The sequence below is a fragment of the Paralichthys olivaceus genome, chromosome 2 (genome assembly GCF_024713975.1).
Source record: "Paralichthys olivaceus isolate ysfri-2021 chromosome 2, ASM2471397v2, whole genome shotgun sequence".
Lineage (NCBI taxonomy): Eukaryota > Metazoa > Chordata > Actinopteri > Pleuronectiformes > Paralichthyidae > Paralichthys > Paralichthys olivaceus.
This window is the reverse complement of record NC_091094.1, coordinates 8,362,764-8,390,629: the sequence shown is the minus strand read 5'-3', so window position 1 is coordinate 8,390,629 and position 27,866 is coordinate 8,362,764. Positions and strand designations below refer to the sequence as shown.

The 27,866-nt window shown below is 40.5% G+C and overlaps 1 protein-coding gene across 2 annotated transcripts in view; it reads right to left on the bottom strand.

Moving 5' to 3' along the window:
• The window catches only part of asic1b (acid-sensing (proton-gated) ion channel 1b), a 143,660-nt gene extending 116,501 nt beyond the window's left edge, over nt 1-27,159 (bottom strand). The window contains exons 1-2 of one of the 2 annotated variants that reach the window (XM_069534136.1): nt 27,021-27,159; nt 17,534-17,729 (exon numbers count right to left, since the gene is read on the bottom strand). In XM_069534136.1, coding sequence (XP_069390237.1) covers nt 17,534-17,632 — 99 coding nt within the window. In that variant the 5' untranslated portion in view covers nt 17,633-17,729; nt 27,021-27,159. Of the gene's footprint in view, nt 1-17,533; nt 17,730-25,458; nt 25,952-27,020 lie in introns of those variants that run through there. The other variant, XM_020096845.2, reaches the window with a different exon arrangement.
• Between the last annotated feature and the right edge of the window lie 707 nt (nt 27,160-27,866).

Below are 27,866 nucleotides of genomic sequence, written 5' to 3'. Positions count from 1 at the left end.
AGCTTTTGGCTCGAGAAGCAGCGAAGGAACAGGCACTGAGGGGAAGTCGGATGGGTTGGCTGTGAATTTATGCAACTGTTTGGGGTTTTAACGGAGCTGATGAATGGATACATAAGGTCTTTCTGCATTTTGTGCATATTTTTATTTAGTTTTGGGAGTTAAATCAAGATTTTTGAGCATGTGTGACCTATTTCAGGAGCTCAGTTCAAACTGTGTAGTCATTATTCAATCACAATTTTGAGGTGTTATTATTATTACTAACCCGTTCTAAACATGCTTGTTTGGAACAGGCTTCTACTTCAGAATTATTTCTTGCCATTAGTCAAACTGCTCTTCAATATACCGTCATTTTTTTCTTGTTTGTGTGCACGACAACGTGTGCAGAGATTTTTATGAAAGGTCTATGGTGCAAGTTTGTGTTAATCCTTCCTGGGTTATCTGCAATGAACTTTTTTTTTTCAATTTTTTTTTTAATAAAATGAAACTGAATTTGCTTCATTATTGTTCACATGTACGATTTACTTGAGTGGTGTGTTTTTCATATAACATGTCACCATTTCAGAGTTCTGTTAAGCAACTGAAACAATCTTCAGAACGACTTTCACAACTTTTCAAAATAAAAGCTGTATAATTCAGCTTGACATTACAGCAACAAAACAAATGTTGTCTATATATTTATTGATAACTTATGACGTGTCCAATTCGCACTAAACTTGGTACTGCACTTCCCTAGGCCATTAATAATACACATGCAAGTGTGAAGTCAATAAGATGGATGGTTTCAAGACATATGTTCCACATTCGGACAGAAAGAGACATTTGTGGAATTAGATCGATTATTAAATACAACACACTGATTATGCCATATTGCTACTGCCTTTGTGAATACAGGCATACACTAACACAATCACACACATCTCTAATGCATTTGGCCGTCAAACTGTTTGCACTGACCTATTGGGATGCCTATTTCCCTCACTAAGTGAGAGACAATAACATGTAAAGCACACCAAGAAGACCATTATTAGGATGGATGACTGCATTCTTCAGCCCCAGAAACTTCATTACCTGCTCACACGATGTGATTAACAACAATAGTGGAAGAGGAGTCGATGAAATGTAATACAAGCCACTTTTTCAAAGCTTATATATAATATACCCACTTACCAGCTGCCAACGTTCAATACACAGGAAGGAGAAACATGACATAGGCCCCATTCCAGTTCAAGTGTTAGTCAACCCCTTTCAACAACCTTGTTTTGCTTCGACCGGATTAGCTGTTTAATTGCCTATTATGGTGTCTTTGCAGAGAAGGGGAGACTCATATTACCCCCAGGGGTGTTGGCTAAAGTGCTATTGTGCTATGTGTATGTTTGGTGTGTGAATGCTAGATCACGGTTTCACTACCTCACGCTCAATAGCTGCAGCAGACATTGGGATATTCATGACACCCATGTGAACCATGCTGTCTGACACACGCCTACCTCGGTCAGCACACAAGTCAGAGTCTGTGGTCTTTGCTGTCAGTGTGCAACAGAGAGGAATTCTGACGTTTTCGAATTCTGAGGATTATAACTAATAGATATTGGTTTTTTTCTTGTTTACTATCTCAAACACAATGACTGAGCAAGACGAAGGTTTCAATTTATTTATGAGACTTTTCTACTCTTCAGTCTCTGTGTTTTAAAAGCTCAATTGGCTGACAGCTAAAATATTAACATGGAAAACTACCTGCTTTTAGTAATTAAGCGTTGGAGCGCAAATAAGGTAACACAATTCAATTAAGTTTTCATCTGCAGCCAAAGAGGGAATATTAAATCACATTTCCCTCTGCTGTCTGACACATCCATTCATTTTATCCACTTAGTTTCAGAGGCCTGCCAACATTGATTATTGCTCACAAATATGACTAGATTTTGTGTAATAGTGAAACTCTTATATAAACAGCAGTTTATTTTAAGAGCACAAAAAGCGATAACAATAAGCCAAAGATGTTCTATGGGTCATTACAATAAATGCTTCGATTTACATTATTTTGGCAGAAAAAGTCATACTTTGTTTATATGAGAAGAAAACCCTCCAATATGCAGATATCTGCCCCACAGCATGTTTGTATTGCATCTGAAAAAAAACAACTAATATCAGCTTGTGAAAACTGAAGTATGAATAAAATGTACTTGTTAGGCTTATGCAAACTAAAAGCTCCTATTTCTGAACAGTCAGTGCATCACAACTCTCTAATTCCCTCTAAACCCACTGTGGTGTCTCCCATTGGTTTTGCCATTAAACTACATCTGTTTTTACTCATCTGTCTTCTTGGCCTGTTTCTTTTCACTAGAACATCTCAGCCTCTTGCAACTTAGTTTCTGCTTTATCTTGGTTTTCCTGCCTGTAGAAAACGATCATGCTGCTCTGCCAGCGTTGATCAGTTTTCATACCAGTATATCAGTATCAGTATATGTTTGTGTTTCATTGAATACAATGAAAATATTTTCTGAAGTGTAAGACGGTTGATTTTCTAGCAACAGCCTATAAAAATTATCAATCACGTAGTGTACATGATACCGTGTTAGCTTTCTATAGATCTGAGAATAGACCAGTTCATGCATCAAGTTTTAGTGAATGAATTCATGTTTGAAATAAATCTTTCATGAACACAGATACTCAAGTGAAACCAATGAAGTATGCAAATTGCTCCCTCACAGTAAACATTTGTCAGGTATAACTTATTTACAATTATAAATTGATTGCTAATGTTGTGCAAGGTAGAAGGCTAAATTGACTCTTTGCATGTCTGGTATACTAATTATTGAGAATGGTACTTGGAGCTTTTACAAATTCGAAACACTTAAGAGAGCACATTGATTTCAGTAATGTTTGAATTTCTTTCACCACACTGCTCCGAGTCACAGAGGTGATTATATACAGACAGAATCATCATGGTGGAAATTTCCTGTGAGCATTTATTTTACAAATGCACTTCAAAAAGCCTCTACCCAAATAATTTGACTATATTCGTGTCTGTTCTAACAATATGAAATGATCAGGTCATGTAAGGACGCTGAGGATGTGTTTGTCTGGAGACATTAAAATGGGCTTGAAAACAAAGAACGTAATTTGAGATAAACTGCAGGGTGGTTGGCATTAAATTGGCTCACTTGGGATTAGAAACCAGAGTCTGTGGTGTGTTGACCCCCTCCACTAAGCTATTTGAGCATAAACTCAAAGAAATTAAGTTCTCAGAGCTGTAAAGTATGTCTCATATGAAAGAGAAAACAGTTCAGCCCATAACATAAAACTGTGTATCTCAAAAAACATACTTTGTGCTTTTCCCCACATTTAAATATCCCCAGCTTTCATAAAAACCAAACTTCACCATTTAAATAAAATTCATAAATATAGAAGATTTAATTTCCATTTCAACCCATTCTTGAGGCAAAAAAATGCACTTTAAAATAGTCTGCGGGTGATGACATCCTGCCATCATTGATTACATTCCTAATAAAAATGACAAAACCTTTCATCATCTTATTCTTTAACAGATTTTACCCATCTCCCTCTGCACTTATAGGCTTACCAGTATTTTACTGGTGGCCACCGAGCACGTTTTGGATTCAGTGTCTTCCTCAAGGGTATTTCAGCGCTAGATGTTGAAGCTTGTTTTATATTTATTTCCTCAAACCAAATTTTACCAGCCAGTTAATAAGACAATCTTTCACTTACTAGCTCGCTTCCCTTACCTTCAGTCTATCGCCCTGTGGTTAATACTTCGCAAAGACAGTACATCCAACAGGATGAAAGTCTAGTGGTTTATATATATATATATATATATATATATATATATATACATATATATATTCAGCAGGAGTGTCGGTGAGATGAGAAAGATTTAGTTTCCCCTGGGTAAAGATGACCAATGAGACAATGGCACATAATGGCTGGTGAATGTGTGCCCATGAAAGATATCTTATCAATTATTTTTTGGGGTGTTTCTTAATGGTACAGAACAGTGTCTCCACAAGCAGGCAATGAGCTAATATATAGGTTTATACTGTACATGAAATAATGGACACCCAGACATAGACTGAGAAGAGAGAGTAGCTCCTCTGCGCATGCTCGATTATGTCAGTTTTTTACTTTTTGCAAGAGAAACATAATATGCACATATCATCCTTGTGGTCAACCTATGCAATATTGATGGGAGGGAAAAGGAGGAGGGAATATTATCAGGAATAATACCAGGAAATGAAGCCTATTCCCAAAGACAGGCAAGGGCAGGTTAATGACAAAGTGGACCCACCATTTGCAATGTTTGCCATTGTTCCTTTCTGCCTCAAGGCTCGCCGCCTCATTACCCAAACAGTTCATTAGGACCTGTTTAACTGCAAAAAAAAATTATGGCTTTTTGGTATCCCACATTTTATATTATGACACCAATGGGCGAGCAGATCCACTCGGACCAGAAGACAGGCAGTAATTGTAATGCGAGTCAAGACTGTGATGGTGCATAGTAATGGCTGTTTACTGCCGCTCTCTTCACTCCTGATAAATGCGAGAGGTGTCCTCTCTCTCTAGAAGATCTGAGGCGCACTTCAGTGCACTGACCTATGGCACTCCTACTGAAAGCTTTTGGGATATGCATACATGTAATCATGCATATGAGCACACAAATTGTAAATTCACACGCTGGCATTATTATCTACAAGAGCATGCAGCACACTCGGACTACAACATAAATGTATCAATGTGATGCGTTCGATGGTGGAATGACAATTCTTGATACAGACCACAGATTATTCTTTTTTACGTTTTGTTTTTTAAGGCTGATTTGTATACTACTACCAAACTCTGACTAGTTTTTCACGCACTAACACTGCTCTATTTAAAATAACCTGAAGCTCATCTATATATAAAAAGAATTCACGATCATACAGCAAAAATTATATCCTTATACCACTATTACGCTAGAAAATGACATCATACAGAAACATAGTCTACAGCCTGCTTAGATTACTGATTATTTTCATTATAAACAATTTCACAATGATGTCATCATTGTTGCTTTCAGACATGCACTGAACTATGGGGGCTGTATGTGAGTACACAAATGTGCAAGTGAGAGCCTCAGGACATAATGTGCACTTTCTCCCACTCCAAAAGTTGTAAGAATGTCCAAATGAGCTTATGTGAGAACAAAGCTAGAGATCCGCAGGATTCACCAAGAGTGAGTGAACATGTTTCAAACATTGGCCAGATGCAAAAAAGAAAAAACAATACGAATATCGTAGAATGAACAAGGTGGTACTATACACTCCAACAAAGATGTCAAGTGAGCTTTTGGTGATAAGAGCAGATGCCGGTATCAAAGTGCTGTAAACAGAAACAGGTCATCTCCGCAGCAAAGTAAATACATTACGTCCTCTTCATGCTGCGCCACCCATCACCTAAACGCTGCATAGATTTCTCTGCTGTTGTGAGCTGAAAATCTCCTACTGTGTTGTTCATATGTGAACTCCGGAGACCAGTCCAGACCCAATTCTGCAGACATCCTCAGGAGTTTGTCTGAAAACAGCTTATGAAATGGCCTTATTACAAAATAAACACATGCCGATCTCTTTGACACACTGACCCTTCTACCGTCAGTCAGCTGAACATAATCTGCAGGATGTAGTCATGCAAAGCAGTGTTAAGTGGAAGCTTTTCATTTCTCTGGCACATGAAGTGACTCTCTGCTCCCCGACTAAACCAGGCTTTGAACTGGAAAACTAAGGCTGGCTTCATTTTGTGTCTCAGGGAAAAGACACTGCGACACCCAGACATGACAGGAACAGGACTATCAAAAATAATTTAAAATCCGGTCCCTCTCTTAGCACCAACCAGCATCCTCTTATAGCCTCCTGGACAAAGTGATTATATAGTTGTGACTCCGTGCAGTGTCTTGAACCCAAAAACAGAGGCTTTAGTGTCAGTCTGGTAAAGGTTAAGTGTTGACGCTAATGTCAGAGGACAGTCTGGTTTTAAGGGACCTCAGGCTGATAAATATCTAGGAAATGTTGCATCGACAAAGAGACATATAAGTCTTTATTCACTTGCATTGACCTGACAAAAATCCTTTCAAGTCATTTCAAGTGATTTAAGCACCATTAAATCTTAAAAGCCTGTTATCTAATAAGAACCAATCATTTCACCAAGAGGAAATCTGTTTCCTAATTTCTAATTATCACACACTGACTATTTATTTTCAACTGTCAAAAGAAATGCAGGTGAATTAATCTTAATAATAGTCAGAAACATGTTTTATGATAACAGACATCTGCAGAAGTGAAGCTGCTTTTATTCTCATGATAAGACATCAAAAAGAACAGTACTTTGAGAAGTAGATGAACAGGTACATGCACAATAACAGAAAAGTGGCATTATAGTGGCATTATCTGGCCATTTACCTAAAGTTAAGCTTTAATACACAAGTGAAGTTAGTTTACACCAAATGTAAGACTTGTTTTAAATCACTTCCTACTCTTTCAGTCAGTCACAGAAGTAAATTAAGAATTAATAAAAGCCAGAGCACAGCTGGTTGACATGACGCAGGTGACTGAAATGAAGCACAAGCGATTAAACAAATACCTATGAGGGTAAAACGACAAACAAAGGGGCAGTGGAAATGTGCTGTTGCAGTTGTTTGGCTTTTTGTAATTACCAAGACACAGTATTACACAAACTGGCAACAGAATTTGTGACTAAGCCAAGAGAAATAGTTCCCAAGGTTGCATGAGTGGAGCAAGACACTTTGTCAGATCCTGTCTCTGTTGTGTAGGTAATGGATCTGGTTATCGTAACTCTAGTACAACCTTCCTTCCCCCTCCATAAACAATAATCTCAGTACTTATCAGCCCAGCTGTTTGCTCCTTGGGTACTCAAAGCAGGAATGTAAACTCTGAGACAAAATGACGGTGCAGCCACAGTATTTTAGCTGGGTCCACTCAGCTGTCATCCCCCATCTACTGATTTGTAACCCAAGGCTTGGCACATTCATTTTCAATGTCAGTCTGGAATTAGGACAAAATTACTTTCCCATATCATACAAAAAAAGATGCTGTGGAGGCCAGAGCTGCAGAATTACATAAATGGTTTGTCGTTGCCTATATGACAGCGACATGAGGCAGCCTGGCTCAGGAGGCAGAGCGATCGTCTACTAATCACCCGGTTCCCCTTGGGCTCTTTCAGAGACTGCCAAAGTGTCCATCAGCAAGGCATGAACATCCAACTGCACCAAATGCTGAATGTGTGTATATGAATGAATCATAAATTGCACTTGGGAGTGGTGGACAGACTAGAAGTACAGTGCCGAGAGTAAAAGACAATGTCTGGAAAAATATGCACTATAATGTTAAGAATAAACATAAATTCAAAACAGATGCATATACGACACACTTGCATAAACTCAATCACTAGGAAACAGCTGGAGAAGCAAAACTGCTCCGCTCTAGAAAATTACAGCCAAAGAAATTGGCAACTTTTCTGCTAAACTGTTGCTAAAGTGTAGAAGAGATAAAAAGGAACATGAAGTTGATTTTTGGGAGGTTTTACCGACAAAGTTGCAGGTCAGCATCTTACTGTATAGCAGCAGCTCTAAAGCTGGGTATTTAATTTGGAGCCTTGTACTGAGGGTGACCTGTATCCATGCACACATACAGACACACACATACACACACACACCCAACCCAATACACACATATTTAATACTGAAGAAAGCCATAAATTAGATGGACTGCATGAATATGCTGCCTGCACCTTTCTGCGGTCTGCACACACTGAACTGGGCTGGTGCAAACTGTACACTCAGCAATCTGTAAGTGATTTCTGACGCTTTTAAACTCCACCAACCCCTACCGCTGGTTTGAAAAAAAGAACCCATCGCAAGGGAATAGTGGGATAAAGAGCCTGAGAACTGAGGAAGCTCGACATGAAAAGATAATGACTGACAGTCGTCTTAAGCGAAGAAGAAAAGGTTAGGAAAAAAGTAGGATACAGCACCAGGGCTAAAGCAGTTAAAAGTTACTTTTTTATTTAACGAATTGCCAAATGTGGTTAATTAAACATTACAAAGTGACATTCAAACAGTGTAAAAATGAGGACGAGAGAAAAAAGAGCATCTCCTGGGATCCTGCAGGCGGAGGATAAATATTGAAACACTGCTGGAAGGTATGCAGATTTGTTCTTGTCAACGTTTGATCCACAACTATATGCCCATGTCCAGCTACTAATCACTGGAGACCTGAGTCAGTCTTCACTCAGGACACGCTGAACTTGAGAGCTGTTTTGTTTGACCCTCCAGTGCTCAACAGTGTTACTTTAAGGCTAAGTGTTACTTTAAGGCTAATCAATGTTTGCATGGACAACCAGATACATTCTGAGCGTAACTGTTCACATACTAGCTGTGAGTGTGACTGGAGTAATGCACTAGAGGGCACACCACAAAACTCAATAGAACACAGAACACAACAAACCATACATAACTTCCTGATTTGCACTATGCAGATAAAATACATGGCAACACTAGAGGTAAGCCTATTGTTACTTCTGACAGCGCAGCAGAAAACGTGATAGCAGCATAATAGATGGTATGTAAGGCCCATAAATCAATAATGTTGAAACTATGCCCCTACTGTTCATTTGCATATTGCATCTCGGGGATGCACAAGTACGAGTGCAACCGATGCACCAAACACATGTAGGATACACGAGGCAGCCATGATGCCTATGCTTCTAAGCAAATATATCTCCTAGAAGTAACAAAACCTGTGTCGAGTTGCAGTGTAGACTTCTACAGAGTATTAGGATGTCATGGTGAAGTGTCTTCATTTTATCCCAAGGGACACGTGTATGAAGTTGTGTCAAATATTCTTTTCACGAGCATGTGATGGATGGATGAACAGATGGATGAGTGGATAGAAATCATAATGCTGAAAACATAATGCCTCTAGTCACAGCAGAAGTTGCTCTGAAGAATTATCTCAAAAATATTTTTCTAAAAACAAACTTTTCGGAGAATTTCTGAATCTTGTGTTCCCCTGAGATTATTGTGATGCCAATATTCCCAATGCCCTATTTTCACTGTCAGACACAGCCACTGATATATAATTGTCTGGTTGTTTCATAAGCTGTCTGGTTTTTTTGTATGATCCTACAAACAAATAAACCAAAAACATAACCCCCGACAGAGGTAACAAATGCTATAGACTACGGATGAGCTGTTGCCTTGAGGCCTGAGTGAGTGAACAGATGACAGGGATACACAGAGACTGATTAAGTCTTGAGTGACAAGTCCATCCAGGATGGAATCTCAAGCATATTTTATTAATCCAGTTGACAACTGTTGACTGATGAGTGACAAACCAGGGCTGTGAAGACGTGCCACAAACACATCAGAACCACATCAAGACTTCTCAGCGAGAGAATCACATTCAGCAATGGACATCAAAAATGCAAATAGGAACCTTTCAGTAGAGGAATGCTTTGTTCTGAATCTATAGCATATTGCTATATGGTCTTCCCTTTCAAATTTTCTTGAAAGGTTATGTCTGGTCATCCCTCCACTAACACACCCAGTACATCTCAATTTCTCCCCATCCTGTCACCAAGATGGGAATGTAGGGGCAACTTGTGCGGTGCGCCTTGGCGCAGCAAAAATATGGCCCTGTGTTTTCTAGTAATTGCAAAATGCACAAAAAGTTAGAATCCGTCTGGCCACGTTAATGATGTATGATGCCTATTTCACCCACCCAATCTGGTATTAATCACAAATATTAATTTTTACAACCCACCAAAACCACAGATCAATAGCAAGTCTGGGGGTGTAACTGCAATCCAGGCATCACTAATGCACATGTTGATGCATTTAGGAAAAAATATTTGTTATGAAGTAAATGGTTTGTTTTTCTATGGTGCAACAAGAACACAATTAACGACTCATTAGTGTTTAATATGTAGAAGCTCCACTGACTCAAAAACCTCTGAAGTCAACAGGAAGTCGAAGCAGTGTTTTTAAAAGAACTGGATTTACCCAAGAGACGAGGAAAAGTAACAAATAACCAAGGCAGCGACTGGGAAGATGAACAAGCTGCATCTCAAGGGAAGCTGGTAGTGTTACAAATCCACTCTAACTATTCCCAGCGCTGGATGATAGTATCTGTACCCTGTCGTCTGTGAAATAATAAAACTTTTCATTGACCTGTCTGTTGCTTGCCTTCCCAAGTGTCATATCTAATGTTACTGTTGAGACAAAAACTACATCCATCATGCAACCATAGGAAACATAGGCATACCCTCAGTCAGCCATCAGCTTATATAATTATAAGGATCAACTTTAAATACCAGAACCATTAATCATCTTTTTAAGTGATTTTTGTTTTTATAAATTCAAAAGGTGTCATTAACTTGAGGGAGGAGTACAAGTTACAGAATGTAATGTACCAGGCAAATATAACAGGTTTCCTCCAAAACATTACTTAAATACCAAAAAATCAAAAAAGAAAAATTCAGCCCTGCTAGTATGACTCTGGGTGGTAATTAGCTGACTAATGCAGCAGTGTGCCACCTGCCAGTGCTGTGTGAATAATCACTCCGACTGTCTGCAGAATCTAAACCTTACATCCGCTGTTTGTGAAGTGGTGCAAACTGAGAAAGAGCTGAGAGCTTTACACACTGTGCATGCAGGGAGGAGCACAGCACAGAGAGCCCAAATACCCTGCTTCTCATTCAGCTAGTGCTCCGCAGCTCTCCCTCAGTGTCTATCAATCCCCACCTCCTTCCTCCTGTTACCACTCGAAGCGCGGCACCACCAACCCAGAGCCAAACAGAGACTCCCCCGCTGGCACACACTGACATTCTTATTTCAGGACAGTTTTCTGCCCCCCCACTTTCTATTCCTCTCCCTCCCTCCAAAGCCCTGCGCAGCCATCCTTTGCTTCTGATCTCAACCAGAGTGTTTATAATTGATTCTTTAAGGGATAAGTTCCCTCCCTTTCTTCCTTCCTTTCTTCCCCTACCCCTCTCCTCCATCGCACATCTCCCTCACCCAACTCATTATTAAAAATTATTTTATAAGATCAGGAGCAGTGACGGGGTCAGAAGGAATAAATTGATTTTCTGATCTCTCCATGAATTTGACTGAATTAGCCTTGATCCATGTTTCCCCTTCTATTCTCACCTTTTGTCCAACCTGAACCGCACACACCAGAAAACTACTTTGTCAAAAACGTTTTTCTCTACTTTGCAATTAAAAGTACAAAAAAGAGGTGAAAGGGGCCTTTTCTCTGTATTTGTAAAAGGGGTCAGGAGACACACTGCTGGGCCTCTCAAAAGCACTGTGACAGAAAATCTGCAGCTCATATGATTTCCTGCCTTCCTTGCACACAAAACTCAGCAAAAACCAGGCTCTGGAGCAGGATGAAGGCTGCTTTCAAACCTCCCACTGTGGTGTTTGCTCTTGTACTGTCAATTTTGTACTGTGCGCAAAAATCACCAATGTCAGACAGGGAATACATATGTTTATAAAGCAACACATTATTAATTCATTTTCCCAACTGTTGTTTGAATCCATAAATGATGTAAAAATCAATGAAGAATAGAAACTACTAGTACCATTACTCAGTAGATTACACCCCTCCGCCAAGGCCCAATAGATCCCTTGAATTCAATCAATCTTAACCAAATTGCACACTAAAAATCAGTCCCCTCTTTACCATCAAGATGAAATGAAAAATGTCTCTCTGGGTAATCAGAGAAAATTTGCAAAATTACAAAAAGTAATTTAAAAAACAACAAAATTGAATGGGTCCCTCCCTGATCCATTCCACCTCGCTCCAAGTTTGTGAAAATCCATCCAGTAGTTTTTGTGCAATCTTGCTTAAAAACAAACAAACCAACCAAAATACAAACTGATGTGCACTTCTGCCATTCCAAGTAATAGTATAAAAGATGTAAACTCAACAAAAAAAGAAGACACCAGGATTACACATGGATAATGAATGCAGAACACAAGGTGGTTGTACATTAGAAAAAATGGTTACCAGAGCATTGAGAAATATTCAATAATGTGTGTTTCCTAAGAATTCAATTCCTAGTTTGAATTGCCAGATGATCAGACTGAAAGTCAAGTTTGTGTCGAGGGAGAGCCACTGGCCTTGTTACACTCAGAGGAAGGAATTCTTTTCATTAGGAATTCATCCATTACTCAGCAACAACCTAATTGATCCGTGTCTTTAAGAGTCCTACAGTAATAGCAAATTGATTGATTTATCCTCAAGAGAGAAAGCGGTGGGAACTGTCCGGCCAGAAGAAGGGCAGAATCATCAGCTTTGAGCTGATGGATGAGACGTGAATAGCAATGAATAAAAAAGGGTGGAACAAAGGTGAGGTGTGTCAAAAACAGTTGATGAGGAATGGGAGATAAGAGCTGGGTTGAACTTTTAAAATCACAAATGGCAGGTGCTCCACTCTGCCTCAACCTCAACAGTCATCACAATTCAAAAGTCAATATAATCAAATTACATAACATAGTTTTTTTATGCTTATGAAATCAGAAGTGAAGCTGCCACAGCTCAAAGTCTAAACCATTAGACTAACACCGCTGCTCAGCAATGAAACAGAGTCCCTGTAAACACAAAGGAAATGCTACTCATCTGAGGGCTCACTTCACATGAGCAGGGAGGAGGAATGATTACATTCATTAAGTGAAATGGTGAAGGGAGAATTACGCTAAAGAAAGACTTGAAAATCTGCATTGATTACAACAGGGTTTGTGAAATGTGATCCATGAGCAGGTGTCTCTTAAAAGCTTTTTCTATTGATTTCATCTCATTGCCGACACTTATCTGTAACACCAAGAGTGGACTGTGGGGGTCAATGTCCAGCTCAGATAGAATGATCACTGATTATGTAAGAGTCTGTGTAACAGATCTAATAAATCCGTGAGTACTAATTGATGACAGTATACTGCCTCACAAAAACCGTATTTCACTTAAGCTATCTTTTAAACTTCATTAATCTATCTGCACGACAGGCTAACATTGATGAATGTCACAGTTTAATGCTGAGAGTTAAAAAAGTGTATGCAAGGTTTTTGTGTGTTTTGAAGTTTCATACAGATATGTAGTTGTAGAAGTCTTGTAATAATTTCAAAGTTGTTCAAAGACAATTGTGTCTCAGTTCAATTAAGCATGAAAGTCTTTAAATGTCAAGTTAATAAATTTTAACTAAACTGCTAAATTTGCACTTTGATACACTCATAAAAATTAATGATCTAAGGACGTGCTCACATCTCCCAAAGCTGCTATACCTTACTGACCTGACTGATGACTTCACATCATTGTCAACAATTCAGGACAAATCATTCTGTTACACAGTAAACAAAACATATGAACTTTTGAGTTATTAGTAGAATACACCCATGGGCTGTACGCACTTTGTGTATATGGTTAGAACCATAGACTGTGTATAGATGGGAGACACGTCTCCACATCTTAAATATCCTGCAATATGCACAGTAGCAATCATGATGTGGAACCTTGGTATCATAGCTGTCAATCGTGACCTTTTACTCCATTTTTATAGCATCAAATCTTATTAAAACCAAACTTGGGCAGCTGGATAGCTACAGTCACCTAGTTAGATTCCGACTTGTAGCCCTTTACTGTGTGTCAATCCTTTCTCTCCACCTTTCACACTTAATCTATCCTATCAACAAAGGCAAAACCCTGGGGAGCGATCTAAATGATTTGGCCTCACTGAGTGATCTGCCATGTCGTCTTTATACACAGGTTCAGAACCTGACATTTCCTTTTTTTTTCTCAAGTATAGGAGTGGATAGGAGGAACCTGTTGAACGGCCATGCTTCTTTGTTCTTTGTGGCACTGGCCAGCTGGAAACGGGAGATACAGAAACTCTGCAGTGTCTGAGAGTAAATAGGCACAAACCTGTGTCTCCTGATAGTACTGCTGCTGCTGCTGTGGCAGCTGCTGTTCTGTGTTTCTGTGTTTCCCTGCTGCACTTGACCATTATGTTCAGTTTCATCTCAAGGACTTTGTTGTTACCTGGGCCTCAGTCTTTCTGTCCCTCCTCCTCCTCTCTTTCTTTCTTGTTTTCTCTCTCATGTTCTTGCTTTCCCTCTCTCTCTCTTTTTCCCTGACATTCTCTGCTAACCACCTCGCCTTCAGCGTTCAGTCTTGCAACGTCTGTCAGAGTTTTCCCTGGCGATTGAACTCATGGGTGTCTTGAAGTGCTCAAGTTGGAATAGCTTAAACACTGTGACATCAATCACCTATCAACATGTTATCTGCAGAAAATCCCTTAAGGATACAGTGAGGAGGACTACAGTATGTACTCAATAACATTATTTACATGAAGGATTTATCCATGTGTCAGTATGTTAATGTTTCTTTAAAAGGTCTTTGCATTTTGCCTCACTTTTTGTCTCCGGCAGCTTTGAATCAGAAGATGAAGGCCATTCATTTTGGGCAAAATTTCTTCCCTGCTGTTCTTTAATATCAGCCGAGCTAAAAGACGTCAGCCCAGAATTCTGCATTGCTAATTAGTCTTTCTAAGGAGAGAGAGGAGGAAGGGACACAATAAGTGAAACTGAGGGGGTCTAGACATAGAGGGTGATAACTAATTCGTAATACTTCCAGAAGCAGTGACTGAAAATTGGTTATGTAGTACTGCCTCTTATTGCGTACTGGGACCAGTGACAAAAAAAGTGACAGAGACGGAGACACTGTACCTCTGATTGGATAATGGCCGACTCAATACCTGCATGTGAACCTGAAATCAGTGTGAAATCAGTTCAGACACAGTCGAAACTGTCAATTATCAGAAAGTATACACTCTTCAGAAGATTACATGGAATTACATACTCTCACTATCCCATCTGAGACGACCTCTATTCAGTGTTTCTATAGCTGTGTCCTGACTCCTATTTAGCACTGATAAAACAGTGCATTGCAACTGGAAGCCTGGATGCCATATGTAGAGAGACCATTTGTTTCTGGCTATCTTCCACAGGCAGGGAGCAGCTAGTGAGGCACGGTGGAGATGCCAGGGGTAAACAAGCAGAAGCTGCCGACAGTGTTAATCACAGTTTTACTGCTTCCTTGCTCTGGGGTTTGGAGGCAGAGAGTGGCGGGAGTGTTCATTGTCCTTTCTTTATTCTTTTGCTATCACACTGAAGATTCTTTCCACCCCATTAGTACTCTCTGCTGAGCTGTTCCATCCAGGTCCACTACTGTATTAATACAGTAGAGCCCTGCGACGCACCATCTGCCATAAGCACAACTAACTACAGCAAATGTGGACACATCAGCACATTACAGGAGCCGTACCAAGTGGGCCGTGTTGCAGCCCAGTCCTGAACAACGTGGTTCTGAGGTATACGGGGCGGAAATCCTCAGAGCATTAGATATTCTACCTCTAAGGGCCACTGAAGGACAGAGTGGAAGAGTGAGACAGAGGGCCAGATTTACACTCATCTTCAGACACATTACATTGCAGAAAAACAATATATATTTCTCAATGCTCTTGTAACCACTTTTTCTCATGTACAACCACCTTGTGTTCTGTTTAGTGTTATTTATCAAACGCTGGTCTGGAGGAGCAATTTGCTTTGTCATGTGAAGCACACCTTTAATGTTATGAGTAATGTGACTTCTTTTATGCAAAATGGAGAAATAAAAGCAGGAGGCATGATTTTTTAAAGTCAGACACTTTGCTGGACTTAAAAAAGCTCATAGAGTTTGTGAGGGTCTGTTCTGTAAAGAGACGCCTGAGTCCTTTATAAGAATCTCCGGTTTATCTCAAAGACGGCTGTGACAGGTATATGACTTTACAAGTGACAGCAAGGTGAGCACAACACTAAATGGTGTTCAAAGAAGCTGCACTGAATCCATTCAAAGGCAAACGGTTCTACTTTCTCAAGAGAAAACATGCAGTTACTACTCAGAATTTCAGACCAGTTAATTGTTGACAGCTGGTTCAATAGGGAAGAGGTTATCAACATTTTTCTCAGTCAAGGACCCCCTTACAAGACAGATGTTATTCTGAGGATCCTCATTTGTGTATGTCCCTGGGAATAATTACATATAGTTATTTTTTTAACATTTCCGCTATGTGAAGACAATTTTTCTATATAGATATTAGTTATGAAGCGTAAAGTTAGAGTTTGGTAAAGTTTCAGGTTAGAGTTGGATAGTTATTGATTACTTTGAGAGTTTTGAGTCCCCAGGAAAATAAAGTCTATAGGTCCAGTTGTGGAGCTGTGACAGTGTGTAGGTGTGTCTGGTGTGTGTGTGTGTGTGTGTGTGTGTGTGTGTGTGTGTGTGTGTAGAGCTGCCTGTAAATCAAAAAGCTGTAGAGACTCTCAGGATGGTGTTTTATTACTTGACTATTTTTGTACATACATCTACCTGCCAGTGGGGCGGTTAGTCTTCTGAGATTTACTTCCAAAACGGACAATCTGCCCACATCTGGCACTTGGCGGGTGTTAATTTCAGACCCTGACTGTATCACATTAAATATATAGTTTAGAGTCAATGTAATTATCAACTCCATTTCCAGCACCAGTAAGTAGCCTTTGTCAGACAAAAAACCCTGATAAAAACACAATGCGCTGCTTGTCTAGCACCACAAAGACAAGACCTTTAAATGTCTTACAAATAAACAGGAACATTTGCAGTCATTTTTGTTAATTTCTTGGTGTCAGCAAAATACACATTATAAAACAACTGAGTGTACTGTGTAGTCATCATTTTTATCATCAGAAGCAAAAAATCCCTCTATTATTTGACAGACATGACATACAATCTAAAACAAAACTGACAACAACCATAACATCACTATCAGGACAAGGAAAGGTCCATGCACTTCAGGTAGCTTAGTGGTTGTTACTGCAGCTGTATCTGATAAATCTGTATACTGTACAGCAAATATAAAGGTCACACAGGTTCCAGGTAATAAAACAAAGTAAAAAAAAAAAAACAAGCAGTCACACCAAATCCCCCGGAGCAACAGATTTTTTAACTTCTTACTCATAAAGCACGCATTGTGGTAGGGACCCAGGGTTCAGCAAAAGAGCAAGTTTTAATCTTTTATGAGAGGATTGCTCAGCCTTTCAGAGACTAAACTATCACACTAGGGCCAGCATGACAGCAGAGTTACACATAGTACAAACATGTACTCTCAAAGTGAGTCACAGTGGTACACAATGGTTCTCAGTCCTTCTGGATCTGGACTGATGGGGTCCGCAGATTCATTTGAAAATAAAATCAGCCCATACAAGTCAATATCATCTATATCCTGACCTGTCATTTCCAGAGAGCAATCTTCAGCGATGATTGCTCAACAATGCTCAAATTATATAGATGTCATAATGAACTATATCAGCGCTGAGCTTGAAATTTACAAACGCACTGAGCTGACCCTGTTGTTGGCAGGCCTCAGCTGGCACTGCAGAGGACATTAACTGTTGACATTCCAGACTCACCACTTTGAAGTCTTCAGCACTGCACTCCATGCCCCGGTAGTAGCAGGAAAGCAGCATGTCCTTGATGTCGTGGCCCGTTCGGTCGTAGAATTCACGCATGTTGAAGGGCCGGGGCTTGTAGTTGTCAAAATCGGCCCTCTCCTTCAGGACTTGCAGGACATTTTCTTCCACCAAGTGCGGGTCCCGGATCTCATACCTGGGCAAGAATGTTCTGGAATTACTAAATGTGAACATGAAGAAGCACATAAATACACAAGTATATGCACTAATCCCATAAATTACCTGGACCTTTTCTCAAAGAAACACATATCCAAATATAAGCTCATCTCTTTCATGTCTTTTTTTAGCTTCTCACTTTCTGTATGAGATACAAGAAAACAGTTTTTTTAAAGGACTATGTCCAGATATGAATAGCAAGAAACACATCAAACAAGTACATCAAAAAGGTAAAATCCATTTCACTGCATTCTCAACACTCCCAGTAACCATCTTCAAACAGATAAAGTATCAAGTAATTCCTAGCAACAGGAGAGCAAAACATACATTTAGGGTACATCCACACTAATTTGTTTTAAAATTAAAATAGCTAACACTGAAACATCCAACAATACAGTACATCACATGGCCATTCCCATACACTGGGCAGAGATGCTGGTGGAAACAGGAAGCAGGTTATCTGTAAGGACACCCAAAACAATAAATATGTCACCAAATTTGAGTGGTACTTGGAGCATTATGCATCGATGGAGGAAGCCATGGGAAAGGAGCACCCAACGATAAAGGATGAAACGATCAAAAGGTGCGTTACAACTCAGGGAAGGATATGTCATGACTGAATCAGCCGGCAAACTGCGTCATAATGTACAATTTTTGTCCTTCTACTCTTAATCACAACTGCTGTGTTAAATGGGTCAAGGACCATTTCCAAACGTCTCTGTTTTAGGGACTCTTAAATTCTAGACATCTCCCCCTGGTTGCTGGCTGCAGTATAATTAACCAACCAAACCTCCTCCATATTAGCAGACGGGATATGGAGCAAGATATAAAAATCAAAGTACATATCTGATCATTTTTTCTTGAAGATGATTTTCGCTCACTAATGTATGTCAACTTTTCCTGTATGTTAGGTTTTAACTGTTTGATTTCATTGTAAAAACATGAATGACAGCTGAGACTGACTCGCAATTGGTTGAGCACAAGTAGCACATGACAGCAATACCAGAGCTTCACTCCACAATCACTACTGTGCAGACTCTGGCTCCAAATGATGCCAGAAGCACGAGATGGCCACACCTCCATCCAGAATATTTTAAGCTTTGTTGTTGTAGAAGTTGTCCATCTTTATATAAAGTCTATGAGCTGAACATGTAAAAAATGATTAGATATGCAGCAAAAATAGCATTTTTATAATATTCTGACATATTGTGCCAGCCACAATGGGCACTGCTGAGTGGGAGAAAATAGCTCATTACTTAGAGGAGGGGGAATATTTCTTTTCACACAATCATGTTAATCAATCTGCCAAATAATTAGGATTAACTGTGGCAGCAGTACAATTTCACATCGTAAGCATAACAATGCTCATAATGCTGTAATTCATGCTGAGGATTCTGCACGCTCTGGGAAACCCTACATAAAGTTCAACTCAAACAAAACGCTTCATCTGGCATCTGCTGCAAAATGTAATGAGGTGTATCATGTAGCGAAGCATATACACACACTTGACTTTCTCCTGTTCTGTGTCTCTTCACTCCAAAACGAATGACAAAGTAGAATCCATTGTGTCTATGGACACTCACCAAACTAAAAGTCAATCACCACACTCACAGAAGGAAAACATTGGGGGGAAGTAATTTTTGACATGCCTCTGCTGACAACCACCATCAACCTCCAGCACCTGCCCACAGTCACTCCCAGATACAAATTAACCTCAATTAACGAGCGTGGCCCTGCTCGGAGAAAGGACAGCCCATTGATGACCCCCGCTGAGCGATGGGCCATCAGCGGCACACGCATCCAAATTATGTAGTGCTAAGATTAAGCATTACTGACAGACACTTACGAGAATCATTTGTGAGAACACACAGAGTCTATCAGAGTGAACGGCACAGTAAATGTGTGTTAAATGGTTTTTAGTATCAAGCAACACAGAAGTCAGTCTGTCTGTCTGTCTTCTGAAGTGGGGTGTAGTTTTTGATATGAAGTAATGAATTTGTGTGGGATGCCAGAGAGCAGGAGCCATCTTATAATAGGGTTTGTGTATTGTGCTATTGCAATAATTTTGGACAGCTCAATTTACATGTGCACACATGAATAAGTCTGGCCCAAGATGGGGAAACCAGAATTAGAATTGAAAACCACGAGAGACAAAGGCAAACCCTTCTCCTCTGACAATAAATCTGTGGATGACTTTGTGGTTGCTGACAGCAGAGTTATGTCTCGTGGATATGGGTACTATTTCAAACGGTAATTGGTGGTAAATCTTCACAGATTTTTTTAATTCCACAAGGTCAAGCTTTTGTCAGTGCTCATGAGCAAGATTTTGTCCCTTGATGATGGGAATAATGTAAGTTTATCCATGAATAAAATATGAAATACTAGATTCATTATTTTGTGAGAACCTCCTTCATATTCAACTGGCGACGAATTTTCAAGTCCTGTTCCGACCAAATTACAAGAAATGTAATATGTTCTGCAGCTGCAGTGTTGTTTACCTGCTACAAACAGAATGAAATCAAATATTCACCACGTGAGACTCAATGTTCTGTAATTTGAAATGAAGACGGTTTCTCGCTACTGTGCTCATAACACTGAAGTGAGACGTGACTTTCATGGTTTTTCTTAAGCAGTGCTGTTATAGAGAAGATTGAGAATATTGTTCTGAACAAGTGTTGAATTGAATGTCACACAATATTCTTGTCAAATTAAGCCCCAAAAAATAAAGTGTAACATGGGACCAATTAAAATTAAAATTTAAGATAGCGTTTTTCAACAGCTAGTTCCAATCACATTTGATTAAATAACTAAGATGTCTAAGAAGAATTAGCATAAACAACGCAACTATGCGGCATAAAAGACTTAAGACAAGACGTGGCAGAGAAACCTCTTTGCTAATGGATTGAATATGTGATAAATTAAACAATCTGGCTGTTGAAATTTTATTAAGGCACATTAAGGTTGTGTGGGGTTAATGGATGTGTGCAGTGATGGTGTCGCTGCAGCTCACTGTGGTTGCTCCATGTTTTTTCATTACTTCTTACAAAGATTTGAACTGATCTGCTGTTAAATGAATGATGAAAATGACCATTGTCTTAGATGAAGTGTTGATGAACATTAGCAGGAACCACTAAGCTGACAAACACATGGCATTTCCTGTGACTACTTCATAACAAAAGTTGAATTGTGTTTTGCCAGTTAAATGCATTTAATGTGAAGCTCCAGCAGTAGGAAATATTTGTTTTAGCAGTGTTTACAGAGCTAACAATTACTGTCTGACAGCAATTTAGGATTCAGCAATCATATACAGAAATCTGCTCATCGAGATTTTATTAGCGGAACACAATTATTTCCAGGAACGTCACCACAGAAATACAGCTCATAAGACTGCAAATAAATAAAGACTGCGAGGCTCAGTCACCATTGTCTTACCCCAATACAGATATTTATTTAAAATTAACTATTTGCCGGTATCATATCAGGTTTTCATGGTAAAAGATGTATGATCTTTAATTGCAAAAGAGAAATTTCAGCTTTAAACTACTTCTCACCCACACAGGCACTGCATCACGATACTGTCATGCTTAATTCTAATAAGAAGATACGGCCTGATGTTGTATATACTGAACTTAATTGAATTTTATCCTGAGCCTGTGTCTTATATGCAACACAAAGCTGCCAGGAGAGCACTTAAGACGTTGTGCTCAGATCCCAGAGTCAGGAGGCTTTAGTTGAAGCGCATACAATCACAATAATATGGGTAGATTTTTAATATTGCCCTGCCACTGCTCCCTAAAGCAATCACAGCAAACTGGCTACATAGGGGCGGGGAGGCTAAATTGGATTATGGGCCACAACCACTTTAATTTTCTTGTGGTGACTAAAACAAATGAGGGAACATCTGCATCAGTTCGCTACCAAGCGAGTGTACTCGAGCAACTGCAGATTGAACTTTGACAGTGAAAATGTTGTTATAAAACTGTACTTTGTCAGAACTTCACTTACTCATGCATGTTTAAAAAACAAATACAAATCTTCCTCCGCTGGAAATTGTGTTAAGATGTGTTAACGTCTCAAAGCAGTGACACAACAGTGAACACATCTTGATATACTATCAGGTAATTATCTGCTTAGCACTAATTGAAGTCATACACTAACGAGGACTGTATTATTTGTGCAGTGTCCTTGAAAATACACTAATTGGAATGATTCCTGATGGCAGAGTTTTGAAAATCACATCTTAATGGTAATTTCGCACACACTGCCATTCTGAACAAGATCATAGAAATGGCCCCTGCTGCTGCAGGGGCCATGGATGCCAACACTGCCTGCTGATTGGTTTACCATGGGGGTCATTGGCATTTTGTTGACTAAAGTTTGAGGTAGCTACCAGGCTAACGTTACGTGCTACCTGAAGCATGTACAGAGTGTGTTGCAACCACAGTTTGATGTATCGTTAACTCAGCACATGAGGTGACATTTAAATTGTCTGTAAGCAGGGCGACTATTTCAGTTCATTGCTGAGGCACCAAAATGAGGCACCAAAATCTGAAAAGTGATTCGGTCCAGTGGGAACCGGTGCCCAGTTGGCACTGAATTTCTTTAATCAAGTCCTCACATTAGATCTGTTAAAAAGCTTAACTTATATTAAATTGCTTACTTATGTGTCTCAGTTGGTAATCCTCTCTCTGCTACACAAAAGAACCTACATGTGAAACATCAGCTTCAGAGGCATCTCTCTGCTTTTCTGTTATCTGCATAACTGGCGTCCCTACATCCTACTTTTGTCTTTACACCAGTCAAATCCTGGTTAGGACCTGTGATTTTGCTGAGACAGATAACAAGGTCAAAGTTATTGAGCGTCGCATTTTGTGGCACTTCACACACTGCTTATGTGACTTTTCAGCATGTTTGCAAGCTCAGGAAACATGTTACAGCCTGAGAACTGTGCAAGCACAAGACTCGCTTCTCTGACTTTCATGAGCTGATTCAACGTTTTTTGGCAGCATGCACTACATTAACAACACCTACTCCAAAGTGACCTCTCTTTTATTAATTATCATATAATTGCCTTTAAAACACAATACAAATAAAACTGAGCAATTTACCGCACTACTAAGTGTGACTCCAACCGGCAAAAACACAAGAAAAAAGTGATCTTTTTTGTTTTTGGTTGCTTTTTCTTTTTGCATGGAGACCACTGTAGTGGAGTGAGTTAAGGTGAAGTTACTCACAGTTCAGCTATGAATTTCATAGTATCTAAGACAGCCTGACATCAGTTATACAGCTGCTTCCTCCTGACAAAGTGATGTATGCAGTCTCACAGCAGCATAACACTTTGTTTTTAACTTTTCCATTTTCTAACAAAGCCAACAGCACACTGCCTGATATCAAGGAGTTTGCCACTGAAGTGTTTTCCACCCAATCAATGTTTAATTTAAAAGAGAACTTCTTTATCTACAAGTTAGATTCAAGTTCTTCTGTTATTCCTCTTAAGTCCTTATCACACAATACCTTTTCTACGTCTGGACTTTGAGAGACTGAGCAACGAAGCTGGCTTTGTAATAATTTAAGAAAATATCAGATACTGAACCGATCTGTAGAGGAAGTAGATGGGGGTGTTGCTCGTGTAAGGAAAGAAAGGGGGCAAGGAACAGCGAGCGAGAGCGTTAATCAGCGGGACAACTCTGTAGCTTAACAAACAGCACTAATTGCACAGGGATAAAGACTTGTTCATCACAAGCTTACGAGACACAAGTTAATTGCCTCTGTATGTAGTCCCCTCTCTCCATCAGAAGCCAGCTCACTCCAAAGTCACTTGGAGCAAGCGCCACTGCTTGTCTGTGTCCTCTCTCTTCTTTATTCACTGCTCCTGCCCTTATGCTTTTCACGTTTCACTTCTTCCAGGAAATCTGGCTGGACCTGAACTAGTAAATTCAGCATGCAGATATTTTAATGGTTTGCCATTACAACCGTCTGTGCAAACACAGAGGAATAAATCCACGTAGGATGTAGGGACACTGGTTGAAACCTACACCATATAGCTCTCAAACTGCAGCCGCGAGCAATGGAATCCATTTCTTTCCTGTAAGGTTATCACTTGTAATATGGATGCATATATAGAGGTCATGGAGCAGCGATATTCAGTATGAAAACGGGAAAATTGAATTTATGTCATTCTAGCATGAAGCGCACTCCAGCTGTGCCTTAGGCTGCAGAGCTGTGTGGATCAATACGGTAAAAATACACTGAGTAATGTGTGAAAATGGTATTTAGACATGTTTGTATGTTAGCTTTTAATTTTGCATAAGAGCAGTGAGCAGTGTTTGTGTGTGAGTGATTTTCACAAGGCCTTAGCTGTGAGTATGGCGTGGAGGACGGTCATCTGCACTGTGCTTCTAAACGTGATCAGAATATGGTGGCTGAGGGAAGAAACAGTGAGGAAATTTTAAAGTTTGAATATCAACAGCGGTGAGCTTGTCACGGCTGCCGAAAAAAGACTCACTGATCAAAGCACAGCAGAAAACAAGGAGCGTAAAGGGAGGAGGTGGCAGCTGTGAATCACACACGTCTCTCTGCACTTTGTCGGCAGGGGATTTAAAAATCTACTCATCTACTTATCCAATATTGAGGTATGCGTATCACATGGACTGTAAAATGATGAGGCAAGAAAATGCACCAGCGGCCTTTTCTCCTTCATCCTTTTATAACCACTTAGAAATAGCTCATCCATTATCTGTTACCTGTGGGATTCACATGGTCTGTAATAAAAATTTGTTTCTTCTGATCCTTTCAATCAAAAACTGTATCAACATATTTCAAAGAATATTATGTTGGGGGTACATTTCATGTTGTTGGATTGGGTTTCATACATAAAGCAGATTACATGTGCAATATGGATTATAGCAGACATGATCTGTAATGTCACCAGGTCTATTGCTGCCTTCCCCTCTCTCAGAAAACATTCTTCATCTTCTTCTCTCCACAACTACCTCAGGCTAATGTCAAGTCCAAGTTCACATTCACACATTCCAGTAAAAAAAATTTCAATCATGTCTGAACGTCTCTTAGCAGTCTGCAGCAACAACCTGTGAGGCAGGTGTAAAAACACTTCCTGCCACTTCCATGTGACATTTAGGGTTTCACCTGAGACTTTTCAGACATTACAGTACATCTATAAAGTTGCATTTCCACTAGGCTTAAACCCAAAGTTCTATATTCACTAGAACCTTGTAGATTTATAGTACTGGGCCTTACAAATTAACCATCAACACTGTTTTCTATTTCTAAAGGGGGAGTTAGGGAATTAGTTATCTAATGATCTTCAACTGATGATAACTGCAGAAGAATGTACCCAAATTAAATATGTACCGTTTCACCCAAATGTTTCGGTCTTAGTGCAGTCGCCTGGTATTTTGCATTGCACACAATCAAATCCTAAATCAACAACTGCTAAATCCCTCACAGATGGGTTTTCCCTGAGGAGATATCTTATCACCCAAGCAGGCAGTGTGTCTGTGTGCTGAATATAGGTTTGTTTTAGCGTGCATGGTGGAAGAAGGTGGCTGTTAAAGGTGGCTGGGTTATTCAATGGCAGGAAATCAAAGCTGAGGAGTTATCTGTAGAAGACATGCATACAGCAACAGATAGAGCTGCTCCATGTGAACGCACAGTGTGACGCACAATGGGAAGTGAACACACACACACACCTGCCGTTGAGCAAGGCAAGCAGCTCCCCGGCATGGTACAGGTCGTTGCGGGTCACCCGGTTGAAGCGGAAGGAGTTTAGGTTGCAGAAGGTCACCGAGGGGAACACCATCATCGGGGCCGCCACCTCGTCTAGCTTGGTGACGTGCGGGTACTGGAAGTAGAACTGCACGCGGTCCACGCACACCAGCACCAGCACGCCCAGGGAGCCCAGGAAGAACAAGATCCACAGGCTGCGCTTGATGCACATCCGCTCATAGGTGAACATGTGCGAGATGCCGTGCAGCGTGGACCTGCTGGCGAAAACTTCTATGGGAGCCGGTCGCTTGTAGTCCATGTCCTCCGAGTCCGCTTTGAGATCCATGATGATGAGTTTGGATGAATTCAGGGTGATGGCGGGTGGGAGGGGAGGGGGGTTCGCAGAAGGAGCCTTTATAGATAAGCAGATGCTTTACTAATGGGAAGGATGTTAGTGTCTGCAAGTTCACGCCCTGCGACGCATGTATCTCTCATGCAGCCTGTGTGAGATGTTGCGTCACCGGCAGCCTTTTACGCATTTTACGCCAGATCTCCGCAAAACACCTCCAGTGTACACAAAAACACAAAAAAGTGCAGGTGGGGGAAAGCATGTGCGGTACCTCGGCTGAGGAGGGAGGAAGGGGGGAGAGGGGGGTCACACTTCCACGATAAATGATCCCGGTGTGGAGCGCGCACGGACAGATGCCAAAGCTGTCCTCTCCTCGCACACTTTCCCTGTAATATCAGAGTTGATGTTTCGTTTCACGCAGGAAAAAAAAACCAGGTAGGTCTGCGAAAAATAAAATTATAGTAATACCAGGATCAGGCTGTGCAGGGGGGGGGGGGACAAGACGGATCACCGCGGCGAGGAAAAACAAGACAATCTGATTCAGAGAGGCAGCAGAGCGGCGGTGTGATGCTCCCTGTGTGCGGAGTGGAGGAGGCTGCTGCTGCTGCTGGCTACACGGCTTTCCCCGCTCATCGTCGACCCCAACACGTGTGCACAATGACAAACACCCGCCGATTCCTCGCCTCCTTTAGCGGTTTAATCGCAGCCGACGTCCCTAGTTCTCCACAGCTGCATCACAGAGGAGCTGGCTCCGTCACAGACCCGCTGCTGCTGCCGCCGCCGCCGCCTCGGTGCGCCTCTGCTCGCCTGTCCGCATCCATCTCCTCCTCAGGGCTGCTGCCTCCACAACAATGCGGTGATAATTGGCCGGTTGTGTTCCTCAGTGCCGGTGTGTTTCTCCTCCAGTAAGAGTGTTGTGGAGAAAAATTAAAACAATGGTTTGTGTGGGATAGAATCCTGCCCCCACACCGAGAAGCCTCAGCGCTCTGGATCCAGGGGAAGCCACCTCGCGGTTTGCCCGGATCAATTAAATTCGCCCCCGGACAGGAGAGAGCACGGATAGGACGACCTGTGTTTTCCACCGGGTGACGAAGTCCAACGTCGGTGTCACTCCGACAAGTCTCAGCCTCCACACAGGAGACATGTTGTCCTCAACACAGAGTTAAATATAAATACACAATATGTCTGTGAACTCACCCCGCGCTCCTCTGGTCCAGCTAGCTAAGATGTTTGAAAACTAGCTAGCCGCTAGTTTTTTTTACTTTCTGCCGGTGAAAGTTACGATATTTATTTTGTAAAGTAAAGAGTAGTTTCGTACATGAGAAGGAAGGATGCGTTAATCTACCTGGTTTTAAACGTTAAGTTCGTTTTAGGTTTTAAGAGAATGGCGACGTTCGTACGTTAGGTCAGGTGTGTAGCTCGAGTACGGAAGCCCCTTGGGGCGAAATTAAAGACAGCCTTTTAACAAACAATTGTAAAAAAAAAAAAAAAAACTATAAGACGATAACTTTTTAAACTATAATAAATCAAAAATTCAGTGTTGCCTTTAGTACCATTGCTTTTTTTTAAGATGGTCCTCTGAGCTCTGGGCAGATCAATTCTATGGGATCAATACTTTGATACTCACAAGCTACTCATTTGATAGTGATTCCTTTTTTTTTTTTAAATATCGATAAGTACAAAACTTGGGTGGCTGTATCACTTCCAAATGTTTTCAGTTGTTAGTTTTTCATATTTGTGCTCAAACTGATGTAACATGTTTAGTGGCTTGTGTCACATGAGCGTGGAAGCCAATGAGACACGACTAAAACTAAATTGTATGTTTTCCAAGACAATTGGTAGAATTAGTTTTGCAAACCTTTTCAGTTTATAATCCCCAAATTAATTATCTTTATCTCCATTGCTTTTTTATGATGGTCCACTAAGCTAGCTGGGATGGATAAAAACTGGTTAGCACAAAGTATTACTATCTACAGGTGAAAGTTAGTGTTTATTTTGTAAAGCAAATCTGCAACAAAACATTGACTGTATCACGTACAGGAG